The following is a 24,371-nucleotide window of genomic DNA, read 5'->3' on the forward strand; positions in this document are numbered from 1 at the left end:
AAAAAAAGTTTTTATCGCAACTGCGACGCAACCAACAATACACTAAAGTAAAAGTATTGTTTGAACCGATAACAAGTTTCGGACTGATGCACTTTCGTGCAACTCTCCAATAACCAATACTTTTGACGTTTGACGCATTTGACATCTGAACGTTGTGCTATGTTTGTGTATGCCTTTAAATTAGTCAATTAGCTAGAAATCGAGAATGAATGACGAAGAATTCGACGGTGATGACGTGGGGGACGACTTCGACGACGACGTCGATGACGACAACATCGAGGAGCTGGAGCAGCCCGAGGAGGAAGGCGACAACATCGACATCCTCGCTCATGGCCAAGCCGGGGGCGGAGTGCCCAAAAACAAACGCATAACAACCAAATACATGACCAAATACGAAAGAGCTCGTGTTTTGGGAACAAGAGCTTTGCAAATCGCCATGTGTGCCCCAGTTATGGTGGAACTAGACGGAGAGACAGACCCGCTTCAAATCGCAATGAAAGAACTCAAACAACGGAAAATCCCCATCATAATCCGGCGTTATTTACCCGACCACTCGTACGAGGATTGGGGCATAGACGAACTCATAATAATTGACCACTAGTGTAATAAGATTTTGTTTTTAAGAATAAAGGCTAAGTAAACATCGAGTTTTATTTTAATTAAGCGAAAATCATTTCGTCGCGGCGGCGTTTCGGCTGATTGGGCCGAATCTGGCATTCAGGGTGGTTCATTAGTTCAGGGGGGCACGTTGAGACAGGTGACGATAGCAACATTTGCTTCAAATCGTAAAATAGGGCCGAGTCGTCGTTGGTGCAAAAACTGATAGCCACCCCGCTCTTCCCGGCACGGCCGGTTCGGCCAATACGATGGGTGTAATCTGAAAAAAAATAAACAAATTACAGATTAGATTTCCTTTTTTCTTCAGTTTGCACTAGTCATAAAGAAAAAAAATCTGGGACAAACTTATCTTACCTTCAATAGTCTTGGCCATGTCGTAATTAATAACAACGGAAACATCCTTAATATCAATCCCTCTCCCAGCCACGTCAGTGGCCACCAAAATGTCCTTAGCCCCCGACTTGAGACTAGCCAGTGCGTACTCTCTCTGCTCCTGCCCCTTACCCCCATGGAGCGTACACGCATTGTAGCCCAACTTCTCCAACCCTTTGGCCAAAACATCGGCCCCTTTCTTCTGATTAACAAAAATAATAATCGGTGGATCGACCCCTTTGGACAAATACTCCATCAACTTCTTCCTCTTATCGTTCTCAGTCATAATATGCACAATTTGTTCGACCCGTTCCGTCGGTTTCCCGATCGAACCAATGTACACAACCGCCGGACGTCTCAAATACGTCCTCGCCAGTCGCTCAACCGCCGGTGGCATAGTTGCCGTAAACATCACCGTTTGCCGATATTTCTTCTTACTGTTGTAATTCGCCAAAATTATTTTACTATCTTCCGCTTCTTCCGAGTCCGGTTTCAAGTTAGTGACCGGCATGTACTCCAAAATTTTTTGCACATCTGCCTCAAATCCCAAATCAATCATGCGATCGGCTTCGTCCATAACAATGTACGTGCACTGGTTCAGGACCAAGTAGCGATTTTCCAAAACATCAATAAGTCGTCCCGGGGTTGCAATAACAATCTCGCACCCCATTCGCAGCCTAAAACCTTGCTCCTCGCGACTTAAACCGCCCACAACCACCACAGTGCGGATCCCCAACGGTTGGCCAAACTTCACCGTCTCCTCCTCGATCTGTTGGGCCAATTCACGCGTGGGGGCTAAAATAATGGCATAGGGGCCCTGATCGGCATCTTCAGTGCGTTCGATTTTCGGGAGCGATTGAATCCAGGATAAAAGCGGGATCAAAAACGCAAGCGTTTTGCCCGAACCGGTCTCCGCAACCCCGATAATATCCCGGTTCTGCATCCCGATGGGAATCGCCTGTCTCTGGATGGGGGTTGGTTCCTTGTAGCCCACTTTATCGATGATTTCCAGCAGCTCTTTCTGGATGCCTGACTCTTTCCAGGAGCGGATGGGTTCCGGGATTTTGCCGCCTTTGATTGTGATGTTGTAATCTTCGCGGAAAATGCGCCAATCACGCTCGGTCATTTCCGAGACGTCTTTCTCCGACCAGTGGCGATCGTCCCACAGTTGCTTCTCTTCCTTACGTCTGACTTTCTTCAACCTGACTTTTTCCTGGGCTTTTTCCGCTTCGGTGCGGCGTTTTTCGAGTAGTTCGCCGTAGAATTTGCTTTGGTCGCGTTTTTGGGCCTTGATGTCGATTCCGGCGAGGTTTCCGCGGCCGAAAAATTGCACCTGGTGGCGCTCTTTGTACAAGGGATTGTAGTCCTGGGACGTGTCCTCACCGGCGTCCCAGTCGAACACGAACTTTCGGTCGTTCAAACGCCTAACTCGTCGCTTCTTTTTTATCAAACCCAAGTAGCGTTCTTTAATCGCGTCGGATTCCTTCTCCCTGTCTTTATCCTTCTGTTTGTCTTCGTCTTTTTCGCGATCACGCGGCCGCCGAAACTCCCGGTCATCCTTTCTCTGTTCCTCCTGTCTGGAAGCTTGCACGTTTTCGATTATTTTCCGTTCGGCTTCTTGTTGTTTCCTCAAACGGTCAACTTCCTCCTGACGACGTTTCAACGCCTCTGCGGCTCGCTGTTCCTTGGTCAAAAACACCGGCTTGCTTTTGGCCGCTTCTTCGGCCTTTTTCTTAGCCAGAAGCTCCTCCAATGACAAGGGTTCCTTCTTAGGTGCTGGTTCCTGTTTCACGTCTGATTTCGTGTCGGGTTTCGTTTCTGTCTCTGGTGTTGGTGATCGCTTTCGCGAGTCTTTCGATTTCTTGTCTTTATCATCTTTCCGGTCACGTTCAGACTTACTGTACCTGTCGTATTTGCTGCTGGAACTCTCGTACTTGTCTCGGGAACGAGACCTGTACCGTTTGTGGGGGCGCTCTTTGCTACGTGAGCGCGAACGCCGTCTCTTATCCAGGCGGTCTCTGCTACGAGAACGGCGCTTTTTATCGTTCACCATCGATCACTTTCAAGAAATATTAAATTGGAAAAACGTACACAAAACGTAGGTTAGGTTGACATTCACAAACGTCAAAGCTTATTCGCACAAGCGCTAAACTATTAGTACTATAACAAAAACACAATTCGAATTAACAATAATATTCCATTTATCACTCTGTAATCACGAAATTGTATACCGACTAACAAAAACTATTGCATTATGTTTTTTAATCACACAAAACATTTTTTCCCGTCCTGCTCATTCCTACAAGCGCCAGTCAGCTGTCAAGTTGACGTGTCCATTCAAATGTGTCAAAACGGTCAAAACAATAAACATTGAAAAAATGTCTTTAGATAAGGCTAAGTTCGAACTGATGCAAAAAAGCATCCAGGATGAGCTTAAAACAATCAAAGCGGAAGAGGTCAGACCGAACTTTTCTTAAAAAACGTATTACACAACACGTTACAGGAGGCCCTTTTCCAAGACATGTCCAACATGTTAAACCAAAAACTGTTCCTTGATAGCAAAATCAAAGGCCTTGCTAAACTAGTCCCCACGCTGAAAGTGGTGAAACACGAAGCCCAAGATCTAGTAAACACCATTTACGATATTTCGGAATCATCTGAGAAAATCAGTGGCAAAATTAGATCACTTGATACCGCTCGAGTACGTTGTTTAAAACTTGGTTTTTCCCCTCTTACAATTTTTTAGAGCCGTGTTAATGAATGCCAGCAACGCGTTAGCGACCTCATTGACTTGGAAATATGCTCTCAAGGGGTCCAAACTGCGATACTGGACTCTGATTATGAGAAAGGGGCAGCTCATGTTCATAGGTTCCTATCAATTGACCAGTCGCTCCTTCAGAGAACCGCAACCGATGTCGAGAACGTGTCAGGAATGTTGAAGTCAGTGCGGACTTTACAGGACGCTGCAAGCCAATTGCAGGCAATAGTTGAGCATAAGTTTAACGAAGCGGTCAAGTGTGAGGACTTAGTTGCGATTGAACGCTTCTTTAAGATCTTTCCCTTGCTGGGAATGCACGAGGAAGGGATTAAGGCGCTCTGTACTTACCTCAGAACCAAAGTAAACGACACACAAATTAGTTTTTTTCCTAACGAGTTTTCAGGTTGCAGCAACCGCTGAAAAAAATCTGAAATCGGCAATGACAACGCCCCAGTCTGATAAACGCCACAGTGTTATTTATGCCGACACTTTAACTCTATTATTTGAGGGGTTGGCACGTGTTGTTGACACGCACCAGCCTCTGATTGAGACGTACTACGGCCCAGGGAGACTTCTCTGCGCCGTCAGTATTTTACAAAAAGAGTGCGACATTCAAATGAAAAGAATCTTGACAGAGTGGGCTAGGGCGCGGCAAATTAACAAAAAAATTCAGCTCATTACGGACTTGTCCAGAATGAGCACCAGTTCCAGTTTTGGCAAACTGGAAAAAATCGATCCCAAAGATTTGGATATTTCCATCGGAGAGATAACTCTCATGCATTTCAGGACCGAGCTTTACATCAGGTTCATACAACGCAAAGTTGTGGTAAGTGCCCGCAAAAGACAATTTTTTTAAATCAATCACCTTTATTGCAATAAACTTCAAAATTTTTCAGTCAGACCTAGACGTGGGCGTCCAGGACGAAGACGAGAAGCCAAAAGTGCTAAAGTCGCTGGAAAACCTAATAAAAACCAGCGACTTGACCCACTCGAAGCACGAACTGTTGTTACACTACTTAAAACTTGAGCAGTATTTTATGGAGGAATCGGTTGCGAAAGCCGTAAGTATGGATAGTATTGAACCGTCGCAACAAACGTCCAGTATGGTCGATGACACGTTTTTCATAGTCAAAAAATGCATACGGTAAAATCCAACCCTTTTATTTCGTTGTTCAAAGCAGTGGTTCCAGTCGTTCAATATCGACCGGAAGTTTGGACGGAATCTGTGCCATTATAAATAACGCGTGCCGAATCCTCGAAAACGATTTTTGTGACGTTTTGAGGGCGCGTTTAAGGCAAGGCTACCCTTCGGGTTATCTCGACTTGACTCAGGCCTACAACGTGTTGCAAAGTTCCATACAACAGGGCCGGCTCCAGGCCAGTGACACTGAGCAGACAAGGACTGCGTTTATCGTGGCTTTGAATAATGCTGATAGTAGCACTGAATACGTTGATGCGTTGTGTGATAGCGTTTTGAAGGAAATTGAACAAGCCCTTCCTTTGATGAACAGCAACGAACGCGGGAAACTCGAGAGTTGCCTCTCTGGCCTGTCTTCAGTCACGACAAATCTGAAGGAAATCACCGAGTATGGTATTCAGCAGTTGCGCGTCAGCGCAATTAAACCACGAATCAGTCCTTGGGTCGACAACTTCACCAGTATAAACCATCAGTTATCCGAGGTATTAGATTATTGTTAAATTGGGTGCGTTATTGTGTGATTTAGGACGAACTGTCGGCGTACGAAGCGGGCGAATCGTTCGTCCAAACGCTTATTATGAACCTTGAAACGCTCTTGTCCCTGTTTAAAGATGTTTTGACAACGGCGAATTACGATGCGTTTATTTCGGTTTTAACGACGGAAGTTACCCAAAGACTGGAGAAAGTCGTAATGAAATCGTCGTTTAATAGGGTATGATGCAACCAGTGTTAAACATTGCATTTTTTCATGGGATTTTTTCAGTTGGGAGGTTTGGTATTAGATAAAGAAGTTAGGTCATTGGCGGGTTACATCACAGCGACGACTTCGTGGTCCGTGAGAGACAAATTCGCGCGTTTGACTCAAATCGCCACAATTTTAAACTTGGAGCAAGTGTCGGAGTTTTACGATTATTGGGGCGATCACGATGGGGCGCTTACGTGGCGTTTGACGCCGTCTGAAGTCCGGACTGTGATGGGGCTAAGGTCGGATTTTAAGGTCGAGGATATAAAAAGATTCAAGCTGTGAGTGTTGGTGGTAATAAAAGTGCAGTTTTAATTATTGGTGTTATTTCTTTATGTATTTACACAACCTTTTGACAACAATATACATTGCATAAATTGTGCTCGACTTAATATTATTATTTTAACCGGGACGGAGAGTCTGTTTCACATCGTTCACGAGATGTAACGGAGGAGAGAAAAAAAAAACACCAAATTTCGATTTTCACTAATACAAGTTGATTTGCATTGAAGCATCTTTTATCACAGAACATCGTCAATCAATTAAGAATAGTTTTATTACAAAACAAAATCAAGAAGCTATCGTTACACATATTAAAAAAGACAGTCTCGTAAACCTATCAAGGCCACTTTCCAATTAAAAAAAGTCCAACGCACGATAAATAAATATACACAAAATTATTGTTCATTCTAGTTGTTCATCATAACAGAAGGCAACCTAACGGTTTGATTTCTTGTAAGCGTATTAACTACTACTTTAACATTACTTAACGTTACATTCTTAGTTTACGTAGCTATATTATAAAAGACAAAAAGCATTTTTGGTTTTGACTTTGATACATTGTTATAATAGGCAAAAAATAAATAAATAGATCAGTTGGTGGATTAATTCAAAGGAAGAAATAATTTACGTACACTTCACTACTTGTGGATTCTTCTACTATAAATAACGGAACTTGTCCAATCGGCAGAGAGAAAGAGAGAAACTTAAAGCAGATTAAAATTACGTTGCTCGTTGACTACACAACTCATAAAAATGGATTGTTGGAATTCACATTAGCCGTGGCACCCACCTGACAATGAAAACGAACCAAATTTTAACAATTTTAAGCTTTTTTACGAAATTTCGCGCAACAATTGAGTTTTTTGCGATAAATACCTTGAAGGGGTTGGCCCCCCATGCGCCCCCGTTGGCAGCGACCGGGAACATGGGCTGGAAGTTCTGGGCGAAACCGTTGACTCTAACCGGCGGTTCACGGAAGGGATTGGCGAGATTCTGTCCGAAATTTCCATTACTCCCCCAATTCATGCCATTGAAGGGATTCGAGAACGTATCCTGATTCTGGAACGCGTTCATAAACTGACCTGTGCAAAGGGAAAAGTGAACGGAAATCGGACGTAACCCAAATTAAAACCTTGACTAGGCGACCCAAACATGGAACTTTGCGGAGATGGTGAACTGTACATGGAGCCGGTGGGTGTTGGAGAGCTGTACAACGACCCATTGGAACCTGACGAATTCCAATCGACTGCATTTTGCGTCTTTAAAGCGTTATCGAGGTCTTTGAGGGCGGCGTACTTGTCTTCGGGCGGGGCTGCAGGTACTTTGTTTGATTGTGCTAAATTAAAATTGTCGAAAGTCGGCGTCGGCATACCTAAATGGAGAAAATCACCTATAGTGTGATTTTTTTACGAAAAAACCCGACTGCGTAAATTAGTATCAACAATTGCATGGGAAGCGTACGTAAATAAAAAACAAGTGCTGGTACTACACTAAAAAATCAATAAAACCAACTGCGAGAAAGTAAATGCCGAGCCACACTAAACACTTACTCCATCGGTTTGTATTGCACTTGGGAAAGAGAGGCACTTGGTTTAAGACTGGACCGGAATTCGTGAATTTCAAATCAAATATACTGAACTGATCCGCTGGAAGGAAAAGCATTCCAGTGTTACACACAAATAAGTACATTGAAAGCGGTTCAAAATAGGCGACAAGAAAACACATCCAAATTATTTGTTTCGGTAGTGTTCCAACATGCGGCTTTCTATTCTACCACACTCTTAATTGAAACAATTAGTTTACACGTAATTCAACATCAAGCCTGAATTTTATGTGCTTGCCAACGTGGAACCGCCACTTTTTTTGGACATTTAAACACAACATGAAAGTTTACTCCAATTAGGCAAGCAATACGCAATGACCTGAAAATACCATCAATAAATCGCCTAAGAAAGAGATTTGAGAAACCGAATCAATAATTCAAGGTTTTTGTTATTTCATTAACACAACAGGCAATGAAGCAGTAATTTTATAAGAACACAAGCGTATTTTTTGCTGAGATTAGAGAATAATTTTTTTAATCACTGTTTACTACCATTTATCAGTGATAAACACCTGGAACGATTTTATGAAAATTCGCCCCGAAGCAATCAATTTTTACTCAACAATCGTTTCAAAAGCCGCCAAATAACTTGAATATTCATTGAATGAACCTCGTTACGTCGAAGTGGTGTTATTTTAGTCACAAACGCGTAAAATAATTTGGCTTAGCATGCAAGTCTACAAGTTCGATTTCTTATTTAAATCCATATTTAACGACCAACGTGTGCCCGAAATAAACCCCGTCTTGATTTTTCTGTTCTCTTTCCATTCATTAAAGCTCCACCAGATGCGCGATAATTTTAACCCGGCGCTGTACTCACTTGCATTGTTCATTTTGCTGTTGAAAACGGGATTATCGTCAAAATTGGCAAAAGTCTCTTGCGTTGTCGTTGTGTTATTGTTGTTGGAAGCGAAGATATCAGCATTGTCGAAATCGACAGCAAACGAATGATTCTTGCCGGGCTCTGGCCTTTTTCTATTAAATTCCGTCGCGTTTCCGTTCAATTTGATCGGTTTCGGGTCCGAAACGAGCGTCGTCAGCGGTTTCACTTTTTCCGTTTTCGTGTATCCGTTCTTGAGGGCTTGGGCCGGCTCCATGTAATACCTCTTCCTTTCGTATTTATCGACCATGAAGTCCTTGACGGCCTGTTCGTCCCTGTACTCGGCCCCCGGTAAAGTGCCATCGTACAAGCCCAGCCACACACTCTTGCAGTAGTCGTTGCCGCGATTTTTCAACAGTTCGATCTCTTCCGACGTGAATGTGGCCATCGAGATCGATTTGACGCGATGTGGCGGCGTCAAACCGCGTCTGTAAAAATAAAACCAATGATAAAAGTTCAAACGATAAAAGGATGCCGCGGAGAGCATTTCTCAGGCGGAGAGTTCAAGGGATTCCTATCTGGCAAGGGGCCAATAAATACGGGTTATTTATTCGATATGAGCGCTGGCGAATTTTAGACAACGCGACCATTTGTAATTGCCGATTGTTGGCCTACCTTTTCGGGCATTGGCGGCACGACAAAAAATTGGACTTGGTGAAACGAGCACGGAATTATTTATCGGGATGAAGTGACCTCTCCGTTCGAGAAGCAATGCACAAAATTTGGCGTAATTAGTTTGTTTACAGTAAATAGAAGATAAAAAATAATTACAAGAACCAAGCACTGTAAAAATAGTCTTGTTTTGACTATTGCAAAACATTTATTTTAAATTAGAAAGCAATTAAACCTTTGACCCGGCTACAAAATAATGCAAAACACAAAATCACGGCAAAACTCTTGCACAAATTACGTAACGCATTCCTGCGAGCACGAGAATCCGATTCCTGCAGGATACCGATATTTTTATCGCAGGATTCGTCTCGTGGTGATAAGAGCGCCTCCGAACGCTCGGCAATCAGTAATTCTGACATTGACCGCTTCCTGGAGCTTGGCAAGGTCGCGAAACCGGCCTCTTGACCGATGCAAAACCGGGTAATACCTGAATATGCCGCATAGCGTAACATTGATCGTGAATTGGCCACCTTGCTCGAAATATCTCTTACATCATTAGCGCAATTTCCAGCTGATCGCAATGAGAATGCGTCAATAAATCCAATAATTTGTTGTTATTTGGGCGCCTACGTCGCTGCCGATAAAAGCTCTGATATCCGAGGAATGAGGCGATATTTTGTTTGGTTTCCTCATCTCGTAATCGCTTCAATAAAACGTGGAGTTGTTATTACTGCACGTAATTTACATATTCGTTTAAAACGCACGCCATTAATAAACAATCATCATAATTAACATTAAATTGCTGCTCACTCCCAGATGGCTTGTGTGAACACTTCATCCCTCACAATTATAGCGCCAACGTCATCGATGGCCTTTTATCTGCGTGGGTAACCAATCAATCGAGAAACTAATCAGGGAGTGTTCAAGACAATACTTTTATCTTATTTGAACACAAAAATAACAATGTACACACACCAGGCGTCCAATTATCTTACAGCTTTTGTGGGATAGATTGTACATGTCTCTCAAAGACTCTAAAAATATGCAAAGCCACGACACGACGTCGTTTTGGGGCTCGAATTCACCCAAAGTCATCAAGGAGTGAAGATTGATCGAGGGGCTAACTTAAAAATCGAATATTTTTTAATTTTTTTCCGAGAGATTCATTAACTTAATTGAGTATTTAAGCAAAATAAATAATAATAATAATAATAATAATAATAATAAAGGGACTTTATTGAAAAAAATAAACAATAATAAACAGATGGAGAGACAAAATTTAGTTTGAAGCTAGAAGAATATAAAAATAATAAAATCATAAACAATATAAAAATAACAATAAATCTGGAAATTACTTAAGAACTAAAAAGAAAAACCACAAAAACTTCTTTTATTCTTCAACACTGTCAAAATTTGTCAGTGTTTGTCAACTGTTTGTCATTTCTCAATACAAAACGTCAGATTATTTTTAACAAATTTAAAGCAATTTTAAGCTTTGTTGAGTCTAATTTGAAGAATAAAATCTTGTATTGACCTCGTTTACGTGTAAATCGGTTTATTTATTTCATTTCGTGGATGATAAACCTCTTCAAAAATCCACTCGGCATTAAAGCGTCCGATTTACACTCTTACTCGGTAAAAAATAAGCAGAAAATTAGTGATTTTGGGTTCAAAGACATAAATACCCAAATATAAACGTGGTCAAGAGTAACTTTAAACCCTGTCAGTTATGTCATTTGATAGGTAAATGTGTTGTCAAGACTTTGGAGTCACATTTTTAAAACGATTTATTTACATATTTTGTCATGGACATGCTTTTAAAAAATATCCAATATGTATCTACCCTAAAAACCTATTTCTTTATTGCCACTTTGCGATAGTTTCATTGCGTCATAACCAGTCTCTGTCGGATCAAAAATTCATTACATTACCCACTAATATGATTAAATGATATCACACACATGATCTTTAATACGGCTTTCGGAAAAACAGCCAATAGAGATCAATAGAAAATTAATTATTTTTAGTGTATTGCGGTAAACACAAAAAAATGTCATATTTACACAGCACTTTCAACCTACATCAAAACCTGACGTAAAAATCGGAAATGAAAACAAATTCTTTTTTTAGAAACGCTCCTCACAAGTATAGCTTGCTTCATTATCCAATTCCCTGTTTATTATTACTTCCTCGTTCTTCTTAAGCCTTAATTAATTATGATAATCGGACGATAATAATTGTTATTGGTCGCGTGATGAATTTTTTACGTGGTGTCTTAAAACCGCAAACCCAAACGGAAATAATTTGGAACTTATCGATCGCTGTTTCAAGGCAAAATACAAACGGCTCCCATCATTTATATTCAGACGTTATTACAATTTATGAGTCAAGATTATTAATAAGAAAATTCAGACGTATCGCAATGGCCTTCATCTCGGAGATATGAGAGACAATGCGGAACGTTTCCATTCTGGATTGTTTGGTGGAAAGTTATTGTAATTTCTTCACAAAACCAATTCCTAATAGAATGTTAAGTGTTATTTCGAAACTCAAAATGGGGCGTTTATGACTGATATAAAATCTTGTTTGTACAATAAAGCGTCTCTTTCAAGTCTCCCCTTGTGAAAGCCCCACGTGTATAACACACATCCAAATCGATGAAAAACTTTTATAAATTGTACGAGCCTAAGGTGACTCACGTCAAAGACACAGACAATTCAACCGTTCCCGTTGCAGTTCGTTGCACTTTTCGTATCGTGGGTCCCCCCAGTCAATATTTGATACAACCTGCACACGAAGGGCCATTCCTACCGGACAGGTAGGCATATAACATCCGTTAGGGGAATTGTACAATTTTCCAACACGCGACAATAAAACTTGTAAGTGGTGACAATTTAAAAATGTAACGCGCTGATCAAGCCAGTTATAAGGAGAGTTGAATCTAATAAACAGGCCAACTTTGGCCTGATTTGTCTCTTTGTTGTGCTTATTGTGATTGTGAATCATTGTAGAGGGGCGCCCAAACGGAACGTCCCACACCTGAATCAAGCACCGAATTTTTATCTTGAAATTATTTGCACAACACGAGCCCGTATTTAGAACAATGCACAACACAGGAGTCGTGCTCGAAAATAACAAATTGATTGTTGATTCATTAATAATTCACACGTGTGCGAGTACCAGGTGGATTTAAATGGACGATTTACGAGTAAACAAAGAATAATTTAATTTAAAAAATCAAGGAAGTAAATACGTGTAAAAGTCCGCATGTTTTTGAACGGCTGAGTCTTCTACGAATTCAAAAGTGATAGGAAAACGCCTATGGCTGTTGTTTTCGTTACACACTGATTTTTTCTACGAAATAGTCGTCAAAACATCGCAATTTTATTTCGAAAAATAAAAGAAAAACAAAATAATTTGCTCCTTTCTAAATTTTTTACATGATTGCGAAACGAGATAACACACAACTTGAATTTCGCATGAAACAAAAAAATCCAAGTGGTTGAACCTACAATGAGCACTTACCTACCTTTTAAACAATTTTAAATTCTTATTATATTGAAGTAAAATAATAATTTCTTTATGTAAACGCATAAGCAACAATTATGTTTCTTCATCTGATTTCATAAATAAAAATTTAATTCAATTAAAACATGTTTGGTAAAACCCCAACAAGTGTAAACTTTCTAAGTGTACCACAACCGGAGAATACATTCTGAATATGTATATTAAAATTTCACAAGACCTTACAGCTGAATCTAGTGAAAAAATCATTTGAGACATTCACAGAAGTGGAATTAATGGGTAAATCCCACAATGAATTTCCGGGGATTCCCGTAACAGTTTTATTTTGCTCAGTTATCATTTGGGAGCGTTTCGGAATAAACGAAAAAAATAATAAAACAATGCAGACATGATAGTAGGAACGCATTACTTGTAATAATGTTATGTTAATCCATGCGTTTTCTTACCGGAAAACCGCATACCCTCATTACGCCTTTTAAAATCGTATGCAATTATTTGCGAAAAGAAAGTTCGATTCCTTGGCCAAAAACATGAACAATATCAAAAATATTTCGCTACTTTCCCGAAAACACAAATCGAGTCATAATTTATGTCTTGGAATAATTTGTGTTAATGTGCTACCGGATTAACAGAAATGAATCCGACTTTCTCTGTTACCTATTAATTTGTACAATTATTCAGTCTGGACTTTGAAAAAATACACCACAATTGGAAATCGACTTTATTATCGCCCGACAGTGAATAATACAATATTAATAATCTTATCAGCGGAAGCTTTGTATATTTATTTTGTGAATAGGATTTGGGAAAAAAATCGTGCATTTAACGAAAACCTTCGCTATTTTCCACCTGTTTGTGGCAAGTACAATCAAATTAGCATTTAGGTCACGCCGGAAGCGGCAAAACGGATCTGATATCGTGGTTTACAAAAAATCGCAAATGCACGTGCAGCGATTATTTGCTAAATCGAGAAGTTTGTAATTAGAAAATTTCTGACGTAAAAAGTGACTCATGAAAGTCGAACAAAGTGGACATTTTTCCCTCCACTGATTGTTTGATTTTCGAGATTCCGTCCTTGGTCACCACAAAGAACCAACAGTAAATAAAATTTTGAAATAAAGCACGAACTGTTTGCTAATTGGGAAACATGTGCTATTTATATTTACACACTTCTAGATCGCTAATGAAAACAAATTTCGCACTTGCATAAACAGCTCCAAAGGAAGCACGAAAAGCCAATTTCAATGCGAGTTTTTCACGAAAAGCCCCGCAAGATTACCTGTCAGCCCATTGTCAATCAACGGTACTTACAGCATTCCGGAGCACTTGGTGCACACAAACGAGCCGATTGTCATGTTGACGTACGTGGGGCCGCGCTGGTTGCAGTCGAAACAGTACTTGTTCTGGGGCTGCGCCCCCAGTTCGCGTAACGTTTTTAAGTTCTTCTCATCTTGCTTTTTTCGTGACGAAGCCATTCTGCTCCACAACACTGGCACAACTGACAATTGTGTGACAGCTGAGGCGCCGTCAACGCCTGCAGTGGCGATTCCACAAAGCTCGAACGTCAATTTTCGGAAATGATAAGGGGGGTCAATGGATTTCGGGGATTAAATTGCTTCCGGTAATCGGATTTGCGCAGTTAAAAACACGCTCAGTCGTAATATGATATATTTATGATTTGTGAAATCACTTTGCATAATATATTAACAATTTAATTGGCCAACAAGGGGACTATGTACACAGATATACCAAGGAGTTGGCTGAATTTAACGAGAACTAAGCTATAAATCGTCAGTCTATATTGTTCCTAACTATGTATCAAAATGATTAGAACAGTGAGGCACTACCACTAGAAAATATACAATAGTCATTTTCCGTAATTACACAGAGTGGAAGAAGAAACATTCCTGATGTACCCACTAGTTCTGACATCGTTTTTTAAGTGAGTAGGGCAAGAACTGAGTTAGTTTCAGCGAAATTGCAAATCCACAATAACGGACTTTAAATATCAGAAGGAAGAAACAACAAAATTTACTGAAAACGTCAGTATTTTAGCACCTTGCAGAGTCTTCACATTGTTCATTTTTAGACACTAACTTATTCCACATTACAACTATAGACTAGAGAATTTTATATTAACATCGTACTCTTATACACGCTGCTCCGACTAAACCGCACATTACAAGTATTAAAGTTTTGATAATCATATTTATCTGAAAATTATAACGTGTTGTTTCTTATTTTAAATGGCAAGATGCTTTTACAACGTTTTTAGATAACATGAATTACTTCAAGGGGACTTTCATTACTCATCAGCTTTCTCTACACGTAAATTTAGCCGTTTTTGAAATATTTTGGATTTTTTGAAAATTTTTGGTTTTTGCATCTTTAACCATCATTGATCTGGACTTAACAGATTATGGTTGTAAATATGAAAAAATAACTATCATTATTAGAACTTCCAATACTTCTAATGTGGGGTTTAGACGGAACAGCCTGTAGATGAATATAAAAATGGGAGTTATTGAAAAACATCACATTTTGGAAGGGCGCCATTTTACAGGAAACTGTAACAACAAATTGGTTACCCTGTTCGTAAACCTTATCTATCTATTTTTGTCGTAAAAATTAAGATAATTATAAAATTCGCAAACTGCGCAGTTTCTATCATTTACTTATTTATCGTTTTGTTTCTGCTCCCGTACTATTTGTAAACCAAAAATAGAATATCAAAGTTGGCGTCATGTCAGTTTTTCAAAGTGAAATAATTTTTTATTAAAGTTTAATTGGCGCCCCTTTTTGCTAGTCAAAACAACCGACTAGTCTATAAATAATTCGTTTATCAATTAGTCGAACTTGCCGATTAAAAAAATATTTTTCAATAACTTTCTGATTTCATCAGTACCAACCGCATTGCATCCTAACACAAAATTCCACCAAAAAACCAATCAATTTAACTAGGACTTTCGTTCATGTCGTGATCGCCTTTGGTGACGATCATCGGTTCCGGTGGCATTGCACGACTGGGTGATGGACTATCTACATTCCTAAAATTAAATCCGGGCGAATCGGCACTGGACAGCGACTCCGGTGTGCCGACCGAGCTCAGAGAGCCCGGCAAACTGCTGGGGGTGGTGGTGAGCAGGCCCCCACGATCCACAGCCGAGTAACTGTGGAAACGTTTCGCCCTGGGACTCACATAATAGTCGTTTTTCTCATCGTCCAGTTTCCGCTTGACGCCTAGAGGGCTTGGCCGCAGGACCGGACTGGCACTGCGTCGGATGAGGGTGCGGGAGGCCCGCGTCGGGCTCTGGAAGCCGGGCGAGCTGTGGCGGGTCGGCGAGGGTGAATTGCAGTTGAGGCCGCTGTACGGTGGCAAGTTGACGTGCAATGGACCCATTTTGTTCGATTTGGAGTCGCCGTGAGATTCGTTCATCAGATTTAGGTCTTCCCATGATTGGGAGATTTGCATCGTGTGGTGGATCTCGCGTTCGTGGGCCAGCTCACGGAGGTTGCTCACGTCGGCGTGCTCTTCTTGACGCAGCTGGTTGATGCGGGGCGTGAGGCGCAGACCCGACACCTGCAGCAGCAATAATAACTAATCAACTGAGGAAAAAATATATTTATTTTTGATTTTCATATCGAGGTGGGCGCTGAAAGGCAAAGGTGGCAACCATGGCAAAATTCAAATGACCCCAGGCCACCTATTTTTTTCTAAAAAATATTCTCTAAAACATGTATTTCCCAGTTTTTGGGATAGCAAATAATTTATTAAAATTAAAAGTAGGTAAGGATGACAAGCATAAAGTTTTTTTAAAATCGGTCATTAAATTAAAGATGCATTTAGACCTCCACAACCTACTTGATGCACATAAATAAAAAATGAATATAATTTTGCCATGAAAATCCTGAAATAATCTGAGTGTTGCGGCTCATATTTTGCATAAGCCGCTGACGTCAATGCGATTTATTGACAACGACTTATTATTGATACTGTCCTACGCTAACGCAACCTCTGTTATGCATGTTGGATTAAAAAATAAATCACTTATTTGAATACGAATAATTTTCCATTTTAATTATTGCACTCGTTTTAAGAAGCAAAACAGCAAATGAGCTGCTGTTGGTTGTAGTTAATTAAAAATAAAGAAAAACTAATCATTGTTTTTAATACATTTATACGTACTACAATTTTTTATTTTGTTAAATTTAGTATGTTTCGAGATAACAAGTAAATGTTATTACAAAAAAGAGTTTTTTTTGATAACTATTCAGTGTCAAGATAAAGTTCAAATTATTGTTTGGAAAATTCCCCGTGACGAAAAACGATCACTCACCAAGCCGTGAAAAACTATTAATTACCATTGCAGGAAAACTTATGTTCAAACCGCTGCTTTAATGAATTAGTACTATTTCGTTTTTCAAGGTTGGTGGGTACAATCAAGAAAATTCAAACTAAACACCATAAACCATTATAATAACTCAAATTATAATCAGTATAATCCGCTTCATGCATCATAACGATAAAAAACTTACAGTAAACTTATTGTAAGAATTTCTGCTTAACCTTTAGGTAGATATATGAAAATAAATCATAATAAAAGCTTGGTAAACTGCCCATTTTGGTCATTTAACTCAAAAGTAAACACTTCTCAAAGTCTAGGCGACCTTACAGTGATAAACAGTATCAACAGATTATGAACTTGCATTTTCATTTTGTACTTTTCCACCAATACGATGCCCTTTGCATCTTTAACAAAACAGTGTACGAGGGTGTGTCAATATGACCTGACAAAGCAACAAGAGAACACATTATTTTGAGGAATTTAATTTTTTATTTTATTAATTTATTTATTTATTATTTTCCTACATGGTTTCCTTCCTCCTCAGTAAAGCTCATCCAACGTTTTTACAGCTTTTTCAAGTCTTCCAAAAAAACTTGATTTTGGAAGGTCCTCGTAATAGGCACTTATCATAAATAAATTGGTTCCCAGGCAACGAGCACCGCTGCCTAGATACTGGCATGCCCTCGTAAATAGCATATAATAACCAAAATATTTGAGAAAGCAAATTTTAACAACCACGTTGTAATAATAAAACTTAATAAAAACTTAATTTCAACATCTAGTGTTAATTATTTTTATGTAACTATTAAAAATCCAAATAGCTAGGTATTTTAAAACAGTAATTCACCATAATAACCTTGACCAACCTCAAATACTACCTTTTGTTTCTTCAAAACTACCTCAAATTAGAAGTTTTTTTTCATGCTGAACAATAAAGAGTTGTATAATTTGCATAATTATCTCCGTTTTTCATTATGCAACAAGTGTATAAGAACACAAGTACTGGAACAACTCGCAATTTTAAATTTAAAACGTGGTTAAGAGTGCGAAAATTTCATGTCATAGATTTTTACACATTTAACAAAATGACTAAACAGTTAAGATATAATGCATATTACAAGCAAAGGTACGAAACACTGTAATTATCTAAAGATGGGTTCAATGCTACTTTTAATTTATTCTACAAAAAATGAAATAAAGGCACGCGTTTAAAATTTGTCAAATAACTAGCAGGCTTTGGAACCATTTGTTATTCAAGACAACATTCATAAATTTTTCAAAGCACACTTGACCACGTTTTTATTTAGACACACGATATTTTCCTTTTAAAAATCCAAAAAGATACACATTCTTTGCTAAATAATAATTAAAAAAATCGTAAACTTTAAGCCAATTAAGTAAAAAAAACAAACATAAGCATAACTTGAGGGATTGTTAAATAAATTTTATAAAATTAGTGAACTAATAGAATATTTTGCATTTTTTGCGTCTTTAATACTTTTTCCGATTCCTTGATATAAAATCGCAATTTGAAGGTTATGTCCGTTCATGAAAGCCCCATAAAAGTAAAAACTGGTAGCTGAAGCATCTCGAAACGTATCCGTTCGAGTTGATTTTATCACACAAGGGCCCTAAACTTGGTGTTATTAAGTGCTTACAGGAGATCCAGGCACTGGACTAAAGCTGGCACTGAACCTCCTCGTCCTGGGCTGCGTGCTGCCCCCGAACAGGTTGAAAGTCTGTTGATCCCTGCAGAAGACCACAAATAAGACAACCACAACTCCACTGGAGGGTTTACCTGGCAGCGGATCCGGATGGGGTTGCCGTGGTCATGATGGAATTGCTCTCATTAATCATAGGAGCACTGGAGCACCTCTTCAGGGTGCCGGAACCGTTGACTGGACCGTCAACGTCCATGTCGACGCAAGAATTTATTGATGACATTCAGCTTCTCTGTCACCGCTCGTAATTTTTTTAATGAGGACATTTGACCCTTGACACGTACGAAACGAACACAATTCAGTGTTTCTCACTTGGGCCCGGTTTTAACGCGACTTTATTCACACGAAAACATCAAGAAACACCAAACCAGCGGTCTTCTCAAATTCGACAAGTCCTCCTGTCAAAAGCTTGACGAACTTGCGCATGTCCTGAAATCCGGGACCCGGATCTGGTTCGCCGCTAGATGGCACCGCGATTTGAAATAAAAATTCAGTGTATTTTGCAGTCTTTATTTAAACCTAAGCTTTTATAAACATAATAAAAAGTGACATGCAGGAAATTATTGTTTTATTTTGGTTTTTGCTTCTGAAATGGGGGGTTCCGTCCGCCTTGTCCAGGCTTGCCAGTACGGCCTCCAAAGTTCCCTAAATTTGCAAATTTTAGCACAAGTACGAAACTAACCGATAGCTACCTCTCGCAGCCGGTCTGTTTCTCTGGTTTTGGCCCCCACGGCCTCCTTTCATGTCCCTGCCTCTGTTCTTCACCACAGCTTCCTCCTTAACCATATCTATCACCTCATCCGGGATACGCAAATATTTTATTGTGCTACCTCTTATGTAGCATTCAGGCATTCGCCAAAACTTGTCGCCATCCTTAAAAAAATGCAAAAAAAACTTGACCCAAACTAACCTTATCAAGACTTACTCTAGAAGTACAAATGACTTCGCGTAAATTAATATTCATCCAGTTGTCGCAACTGACCAAATGGCCGTTGTACGTCTCCCCATTTTTTAATTCTACAAGCTAAAAGTAAATTATTAAAACTTTTTTTCACTTGGTTGAAAGTGGTTTACCATGGGGTGGTTTTGGGCAGTTCGAAGCAACGATAAAGGCAGCTAAAATAAACGAATAAAAAATTTGTAACTCTAAAAACCGTAATTACCATTTTTGTGAAAAATACGTTCAATGAGCGCAAATTTAAATACTTAACCTCACTCCTAAATGACAATTATCGCAAGTTAACAAGTGGTTTATAGATTCGAAACTTACAGTGGACCACCTCAAGTTGTTGAAGCGTAACTCCACCATTTTAAATTTTTAAATAAACGATTTTCTCTAAATTTTGTTGAGGTACAATTATCCTGGCTTCTGGCGACCTGCCTCAGCACTTAAAAAAATGCAAAAATGACGGAAAATTATTTAAAAAATAAAGAGAAATTTTAAGGTTAGTAGAAATTGTATAGTACAATTTAAAAAAAACACAGAGGAAACCATAAAGCAATCACAGGAAGTCTTAAGAAAGTCTGGATGTGGTTTATCCTACAAGAAAATTAAACAAGTAACACGAAGAAATGTTTTAATGTAAAAAGGATGATAATAAAATAAACAAAATTAAAAAATAAAATAGACGTTTTACAAGAATATCTTTTTTGATGAATGTGTTGAATGAATAAACTAAAAAAATAACAAAAATATAAGGCCATGATGAATGGGAACTGTTTTTTAAGATTACAAAGCTGTGTTAATAAAATACCTAAATTCTAATTGTTTTTTTCGGTTGTTGGTGGTGGTTGAATGGTGACTTGTCTGACGGGTATTCTGGGCGACAAATTTACCATACTTGCCCATTGCCCATCACACAGATCGTTAAAACTCATGTCTTTTAATAACGCACCACCTAAATCAGCAGGACTACGACATGTGGGTTCAGTATCCCAAACTTTGTTCTTATTTTCATCGACCCATCTAATTAATTAACTGATTAATATGTAAACCGATAATTACATACATACAGAGCTAGGTACAAAATGTTGCAATCGCAATGCCACGGATTTTTCGCCAGTTTGATCGAAATTAATTTATCGAGATAATCTAGACTTTTGGAGGGCAAAAAGTGGAATTTATTGCTGTCCAAGTCCCTAAAATTCAAGTCTAGTGGAAAAAAATCACCAAAAATCATTTACAGTTTTTCCAAATTTGGAGTATACGAGAAAATATCTTCATGGATGCTGTTGAGAATGTTATTGTTGATTAAAAGTGACGTTAGATTAGTTAACCCGTTGAAACTTTTTTCTCCCAACTCTTCCAAATTGTTGGCAAACAGGAACAGTTTTTTCAAATTGTTGTTGGTCTCGAAGCAATTTTCCGGCAGTTCGGCAATAAAATTCTGACCCAAATGTAGCTCCTCCAGGTTTTGTAAATTCGCAAAATCGTTTAATTGCACCTAAAATTTTTTCTGGATTATTTGAGACAAGTTTCGGGCCGATTACTCGTCTCAAATGATTCGACGTTAGTTGTAGAAACTTCAGGTTTGCCAAATTGCCGAAAAGTTTGTCAGAAATACTGGAAATGTGGTTTTTCCCGAAATTCAAATACTCGAGCTTCGACAGTGGGTCAAATAAACCTACAATGCGACATTGATTCTTATTTTGATAAGAAAAAAACCACCTGTTGGTAGATAATCAATTCTGTTTTCGGCCAATTGCAACCGTTTAAGATTCTTCAAGTCTGTAAACAAAAATTTCGGCAGTCTCTCAATCTTGTTGTTGCTAAAATCCAAATCTTCGAGCACTCCCAAGTTAGAGAAAAGCGTTTGGGGGACGATTTTGATCTGGTTTCTGGACATGTGTAAAACAATCAGTTTGAGATTTCCTTTGAAAAAGTGAGGATGCAACTGCCGAATATTATTATTGGACATGTCAAGCGTTTGCAAATTTTTCAACTTAAATAATAAATTGTGCGAAACGTCTTCTAGTTTATTTTTATGCAGTCGCCTAAAAAATGGTAACTAACACACAGTCATGTTTTAAAACTTCAATTTACAAGTAATGCAAGTTGTTTAAGTCGTCAAACACCGATTCTGGCAAATAATCAAGCTCGTTATCGAAGAGATCAAGCTCGGACAAGTGCGACAACATGGGAAAGGCATTTTTGTTAAGTGTCGTAAGCCCATTGATTCCCAAATCGCTGCAAAAAGCTTGACTTAAATTGTACCTTCTCCAACTCCTCTCTTACATCGAAATAACATCTTGTGGCAACACTTGAAGAGGCGGTAACGTCGCAAAACCCTGCTGCCAGCAGGACAAACTCTTCGTTTCCGGCCTGCATTTGCAAGGCCCTTGTGCACATTCCAGCCACCTCTCGTTCAATTTCGAGACTTTCCACACTTTGGCAAAGTCAGATAATCAAATTTTGCGCTTTGCACACCTACCTGGTTGCTCCAACGAACGTAATCTCCGCTCCAGTTTGACCAAATGGCTGTTATTATTGCTGTCCTCTAAACTATCGATGAATTCTTGCAGATCGATTTTGCTCTGCTCCAGAGCCTCACAAGCGTTGATTTCGCAAACGTAATCGTCACTTTTCACCCCGCCTGTTATTAGGAAAATGTACAAGAAGGTTCGCATGGTGCCGAGGATTGTGTATTGTTCAAGGGTCAGAAAAAAACAACCGACTTAAATAAAGTTGTTGCAATTATTTAATCGCATCAACAATTTTCTTTATTAAATGATTTGAATACATTGCCAAGCAGAAAATTTGTTTCCTTGTGGTTTTACACGGATGGTCTTCGACTGACTGTTCCGGAAGAACACAATTTGGTGACTCGGCCCGTGTAGCACGCTTTTAACTCATAAGCACTGTAGTTTTTTCATTGTTTTATTATAATTGTATCGTTCTTTAGATAAACCTAAATTAAAATACACATGTATTTAAGCAGCTTCAATAAGCTAAGTGATATTAAGACACTTTTCCGAATAGCACATTTTAATGGTTTTGCGGTAAGAATAAAACAAGATTTTTATTTATTAGATTTATTTATGTGCTTATAAATCGTGATGATGTTCTAGAATGAAAGTTGCTGTTCCGACAGTAAATAGGTTGGTGATCGGATTGGTATATTTTGCTTTCAGTTTGTACACTGTGTAGTTTTCTTCGTAAAAATTATTCACATACTCTTTACTACTTTTGTTTATAATAATTTCATCTTTGACTATTGTAGCGTAAAAGATTTGGCATCTCATATCCTCGACTAAAATTTCAACAGTTGTCGAATAAAATGTGCATCCTTCTTCCAACTCTAGATTATCATGCATGACAAACGTATGATTTTTGTAATAATGACCAACGTAAAAAGGAGATTTAAAAATTGGCATTGGTGGCGATGGTGGATTTATCTCAACTTTTGTAACGTTACTCCTCGAAGGAAAACCCATATCCTGCAAAAAAATTACTTTGCATCCACACAACAATACGAAACTTACAGTTACTGTCACGATAACTTCAATTTTATCGGTAATGGGTTTGCCAGGGATTTTTGGCGTTAGTAAAGCGTAGTGTTGCTTGTTGAGGGAATTAGGAACAATGCCATTGTACATTATATCGAAATGGTTGTTTTCTTCAATGTTGAATTTCACTGCTGTGTTTGTTACGTCATAATCGGTTGCGATAATGGGGTTTAGGAGTTGTTGGCGTTTGAAATCTTCAGCGTATGAGGAAATGAGGTTGTAGGTGTATTTTGGTTTGCCAAAAAATGGTCCGTGGTTGTTGGTGTCAATAATAGGCACAAATGTGTGCTAAAACATGTAAAATTATTTTAGTGAAGTTAAAGGTGTAATAAAGGATAAGTGATATTGTATAGCTCACCGTGTCAACCGTATCATCATTATTACAATGTAACGTTATTGTAAAATTGTAGTAATAAAAATTGCCTGCTTTACTAATTTCTCTCTTTTCGTCTATTCGTCTCAAAGGAATTTGCAAGATATTTGTTCCGAGATCCATCTTATTTCCATTATCATCATATTGTTGTTTAGAATAAAAATAATCAAAAATAAAAGCTAAAAATAAAAAAATACAATGTTAGATAATTTTTACTGATATTGCACATGGAATAGTTACCTTGTTGGACCTCTCTCATATAATATTCTTCGCTCTGAGGGACAATAATTTCATCATCAGTATCGTAAACTGGTTCATCAATTCTCAAGTAATTTCCTTTCTGTTTTTCGATTGAACAACCTATAAATGTTGTAAAGTATAATAAAATATGAGGTATAGATAGTAAAAAATAATTTATTTCTTACTAAAAGTTTCCTCAGCATTTGATACTCGAAATATTGCTAAAAACAAAAAAAAATTAAACCAAAAACTCTAATAACATATGGTAATTACCTGTCACAAAGATAGCGAAAAACAGATACAAAATTTTTTTCATTTTTAGTAACGTCCGAGTATGTACTTCGCAATTTTAACAAACAGTCAAATATTTTCTACGTGGATTACACAAAGACTGGATAAGATGCCACATTGTCAGAACGATTTATTTAAAATAAATTCTTATCGGATGGCCTTTAAAAGACCAAATTTCAGTTTTTTTTCGTAAAGACATCTGGTCTGTACCATTTTTTGCATTTACTGTGGGACCGTAAGTATTACTTACATAAAGGCCAAGTTGAAGTAACATTTCTGCTGAGTTTACAACTCTCCATTATCT

General features: G+C 38.6%; 8 protein-coding genes across 9 annotated transcripts; 2 read left to right on the forward strand and 6 right to left on the reverse strand.

Annotated features, from left to right (window-relative positions):
- Positions 1-137: 137 nt before the first annotated feature.
- LOC664246 (uncharacterized protein) lies at positions 138-3,140 on the reverse strand. The gene is made up of 2 exons (XM_970257.5): positions 973-3,140; positions 138-877 (listed from the first exon to the last, which is right to left on the reverse strand). The coding sequence occupies exons 1-2, from the start codon at positions 3,041-3,043 to the stop codon at positions 660-662; spliced, it is 2,289 nt and encodes a 762-aa protein (XP_975350.1). The 5' UTR covers positions 3,044-3,140; the 3' UTR covers positions 138-659.
- Polr2F (RNA polymerase II, I and III subunit F) lies at positions 206-647 on the forward strand. The gene has a single exon (XM_970262.4). It carries the CDS (start codon positions 206-208, stop codon positions 599-601), a length of 396 nt encoding a protein of 131 aa, XP_975355.1. The 3' UTR covers positions 602-647.
- Positions 3,141-3,319: 179 nt separating the features above from the next.
- Cog4 (Component of oligomeric golgi complex 4) lies at positions 3,320-6,183 on the forward strand. Its single transcript, XM_970252.5, has 8 exons — positions 3,320-3,446; positions 3,494-3,691; positions 3,737-4,108; positions 4,152-4,574; positions 4,645-4,892; positions 4,939-5,428; positions 5,473-5,658; positions 5,710-6,183. The coding sequence occupies exons 1-8, from the start codon at positions 3,369-3,371 to the stop codon at positions 5,971-5,973; spliced, it is 2,259 nt and encodes a 752-aa protein (XP_975345.2). The 5' UTR covers positions 3,320-3,368; the 3' UTR covers positions 5,974-6,183.
- Positions 6,017-14,077, reverse strand: drongo. 2 transcript variants are annotated; one of them, NM_001170663.1, is made up of 6 exons: positions 13,902-14,077; positions 8,394-8,881; positions 7,521-7,616; positions 7,103-7,342; positions 6,847-7,052; positions 6,017-6,760 (listed from the first exon to the last, which is right to left on the reverse strand). In NM_001170663.1, exons 1-6 carry the CDS (start codon positions 14,063-14,065, stop codon positions 6,716-6,718), a joined length of 1,239 nt encoding a protein of 412 aa, NP_001164134.1. In that variant the 5' UTR covers positions 14,066-14,077; the 3' UTR covers positions 6,017-6,715. The 2 variants fall into 2 exon arrangements, with proteins under 2 accessions (NP_001164134.1, NP_001164135.1); NM_001170664.1 differs by lacking the exon at positions 7,521-7,616.
- A 164-nt stretch (positions 14,078-14,241) lies between these two features.
- Positions 14,242-19,067, reverse strand: LOC664226 (uncharacterized protein). The gene is made up of 3 exons (XM_970238.4): positions 18,735-19,067; positions 18,595-18,685; positions 14,242-16,170 (listed from the first exon to the last, which is right to left on the reverse strand). Exons 1-3 carry the CDS (start codon positions 18,878-18,880, stop codon positions 15,544-15,546), a joined length of 864 nt encoding a protein of 287 aa, XP_975331.2. The 5' UTR covers positions 18,881-19,067; the 3' UTR covers positions 14,242-15,543.
- Positions 19,068-19,153: 86 nt separating this feature from the next.
- On the reverse strand, positions 19,154-19,938 carry LOC664220 (uncharacterized protein). The gene is made up of 5 exons (XM_008196214.3): positions 19,821-19,938; positions 19,732-19,773; positions 19,583-19,681; positions 19,350-19,530; positions 19,154-19,302 (listed from the first exon to the last, which is right to left on the reverse strand). Exons 1-5 carry the CDS (start codon positions 19,821-19,823, stop codon positions 19,226-19,228), a joined length of 402 nt encoding a protein of 133 aa, XP_008194436.1. The 5' UTR covers positions 19,824-19,938; the 3' UTR covers positions 19,154-19,225.
- A 279-nt stretch (positions 19,939-20,217) lies between these two features.
- On the reverse strand, positions 20,218-22,332 carry LOC664215 (tartan/capricious-like protein). Its single transcript, XM_970227.4, has 8 exons — positions 22,089-22,332; positions 21,893-22,043; positions 21,701-21,844; positions 21,326-21,651; positions 21,148-21,281; positions 20,842-21,101; positions 20,671-20,796; positions 20,218-20,623 (listed from the first exon to the last, which is right to left on the reverse strand). Exons 1-8 carry the CDS (start codon positions 22,282-22,284, stop codon positions 20,419-20,421), a joined length of 1,542 nt encoding a protein of 513 aa, XP_975320.1. The 5' UTR covers positions 22,285-22,332; the 3' UTR covers positions 20,218-20,418.
- Positions 22,333-22,673: 341 nt separating this feature from the next.
- Positions 22,674-24,207, reverse strand: LOC664207 (hypothetical protein). The gene is made up of 6 exons (XM_971384.5): positions 24,050-24,207; positions 23,962-23,997; positions 23,777-23,896; positions 23,522-23,715; positions 23,140-23,451; positions 22,674-23,094 (listed from the first exon to the last, which is right to left on the reverse strand). Exons 1-6 carry the CDS (start codon positions 24,090-24,092, stop codon positions 22,702-22,704), a joined length of 1,098 nt encoding a protein of 365 aa, XP_976477.1. The 5' UTR covers positions 24,093-24,207; the 3' UTR covers positions 22,674-22,701.
- Positions 24,208-24,371: the final 164 nt, after the last annotated feature.

The sequence above is a fragment of the Tribolium castaneum genome, chromosome 5 (assembly GCF_031307605.1).
Source record: "Tribolium castaneum strain GA2 chromosome 5, icTriCast1.1, whole genome shotgun sequence".
NCBI lineage: Eukaryota > Metazoa > Arthropoda > Insecta > Coleoptera > Tenebrionidae > Tribolium > Tribolium castaneum.

What these genes read in the sequence shown, in the direction of transcription:
- Polr2F (XM_970262.4), top strand. Translation starts at nt 206, where the DNA reads ATGAATGACGAAGAATTCGACGGTGATGACGTGGGGGACGACTTCGAC.
- LOC664246 (XM_970257.5), bottom strand. Translation starts at nt 3,043, where the DNA reads ATGGTGAACGATAAAAAGCGCCGTTCTCGTAGCAGAGACCGCCTGGAT. An exon ending in CATGGCCAAGACTATTGAAG is followed by an intron (nt 878 to 972) that starts GTAAGATAAGTT and finishes ATTTTTTTTCAG; the next exon opens with ATTACACCCATCGTATTGGC.
- Cog4 (XM_970252.5), top strand. Translation starts at nt 3,369, where the DNA reads ATGTCTTTAGATAAGGCTAAGTTCGAACTGATGCAAAAAAGCATCCAG. An exon ending in AAACAATCAAAGCGGAAGAG is followed by an intron (nt 3,447 to 3,493) that starts GTCAGACCGAAC and finishes AACACGTTACAG; the next exon opens with GAGGCCCTTTTCCAAGACAT. An exon ending in ATAGTCAAAAAATGCATACG is followed by an intron (nt 4,893 to 4,938) that starts GTAAAATCCAAC and finishes CAGTGGTTCCAG; the next exon opens with TCGTTCAATATCGACCGGAA.
- drongo (NM_001170663.1), bottom strand. Translation starts at nt 14,065, where the DNA reads ATGGCTTCGTCACGAAAAAAGCAAGATGAGAAGAACTTAAAAACGTTA. An exon ending in CAGCAAAATGAACAATGCAA is followed by an intron (nt 7,617 to 8,393) that starts GTGAGTACAGCG and finishes TTTTCCTTCCAG; the next exon opens with CGGATCAGTTCAGTATATTT. An exon ending in GGGGGGCCAACCCCTTCAAG is followed by an intron (nt 6,761 to 6,846) that starts GTATTTATCGCA and finishes TTTCATTGTCAG; the next exon opens with GTGGGTGCCACGGCTAATGT.
- LOC664226 (XM_970238.4), bottom strand. Translation starts at nt 18,880, where the DNA reads ATGTCATCAATAAATTCTTGCGTCGACATGGACGTTGACGGTCCAGTC. An exon ending in CCATCCGGATCCGCTGCCAG is followed by an intron (nt 18,686 to 18,734) that starts GTAAACCCTCCA and finishes GGTCTTCTGCAG; the next exon opens with GGATCAACAGACTTTCAACC. An exon ending in GTCCAGTGCCTGGATCTCCT is followed by an intron (nt 16,171 to 18,594) that starts GTAAGCACTTAA and finishes TTGCTGCTGCAG; the next exon opens with GTGTCGGGTCTGCGCCTCAC.
- LOC664220 (XM_008196214.3), bottom strand. An exon ending in CTGCCCAAAACCACCCCATG is followed by an intron (nt 19,682 to 19,731) that starts GTAAACCACTTT and finishes ATTTACTTTTAG; the next exon opens with CTTGTAGAATTAAAAAATGG. An exon ending in AAGTCATTTGTACTTCTAGA is followed by an intron (nt 19,531 to 19,582) that starts GTAAGTCTTGAT and finishes CATTTTTTTAAG; the next exon opens with GATGGCGACAAGTTTTGGCG.
- LOC664215 (XM_970227.4), bottom strand. Translation starts at nt 22,284, where the DNA reads ATGCGAACCTTCTTGTACATTTTCCTAATAACAGGCGGGGTGAAAAGT. An exon ending in AATTGATTATCTACCAACAG is followed by an intron (nt 21,282 to 21,325) that starts GTGGTTTTTTTC and finishes GTCGCATTGTAG; the next exon opens with GTTTATTTGACCCACTGTCG. An exon ending in AACATTTTGTACCTAGCTCT is followed by an intron (nt 20,624 to 20,670) that starts GTATGTATGTAA and finishes TTAATTAATTAG; the next exon opens with ATGGGTCGATGAAAATAAGA.
- LOC664207 (XM_971384.5), bottom strand. Translation starts at nt 24,092, where the DNA reads ATGAAAAAAATTTTGTATCTGTTTTTCGCTATCTTTGTGACAG. An exon ending in TTTCGCTATCTTTGTGACAG is followed by an intron (nt 23,998 to 24,049) that starts GTAATTACCATA and finishes TTTTGTTTTTAG; the next exon opens with CAATATTTCGAGTATCAAAT. An exon ending in TATGAGAGAGGTCCAACAAG is followed by an intron (nt 23,716 to 23,776) that starts GTAACTATTCCA and finishes TTTTATTTTTAG; the next exon opens with CTTTTATTTTTGATTATTTT.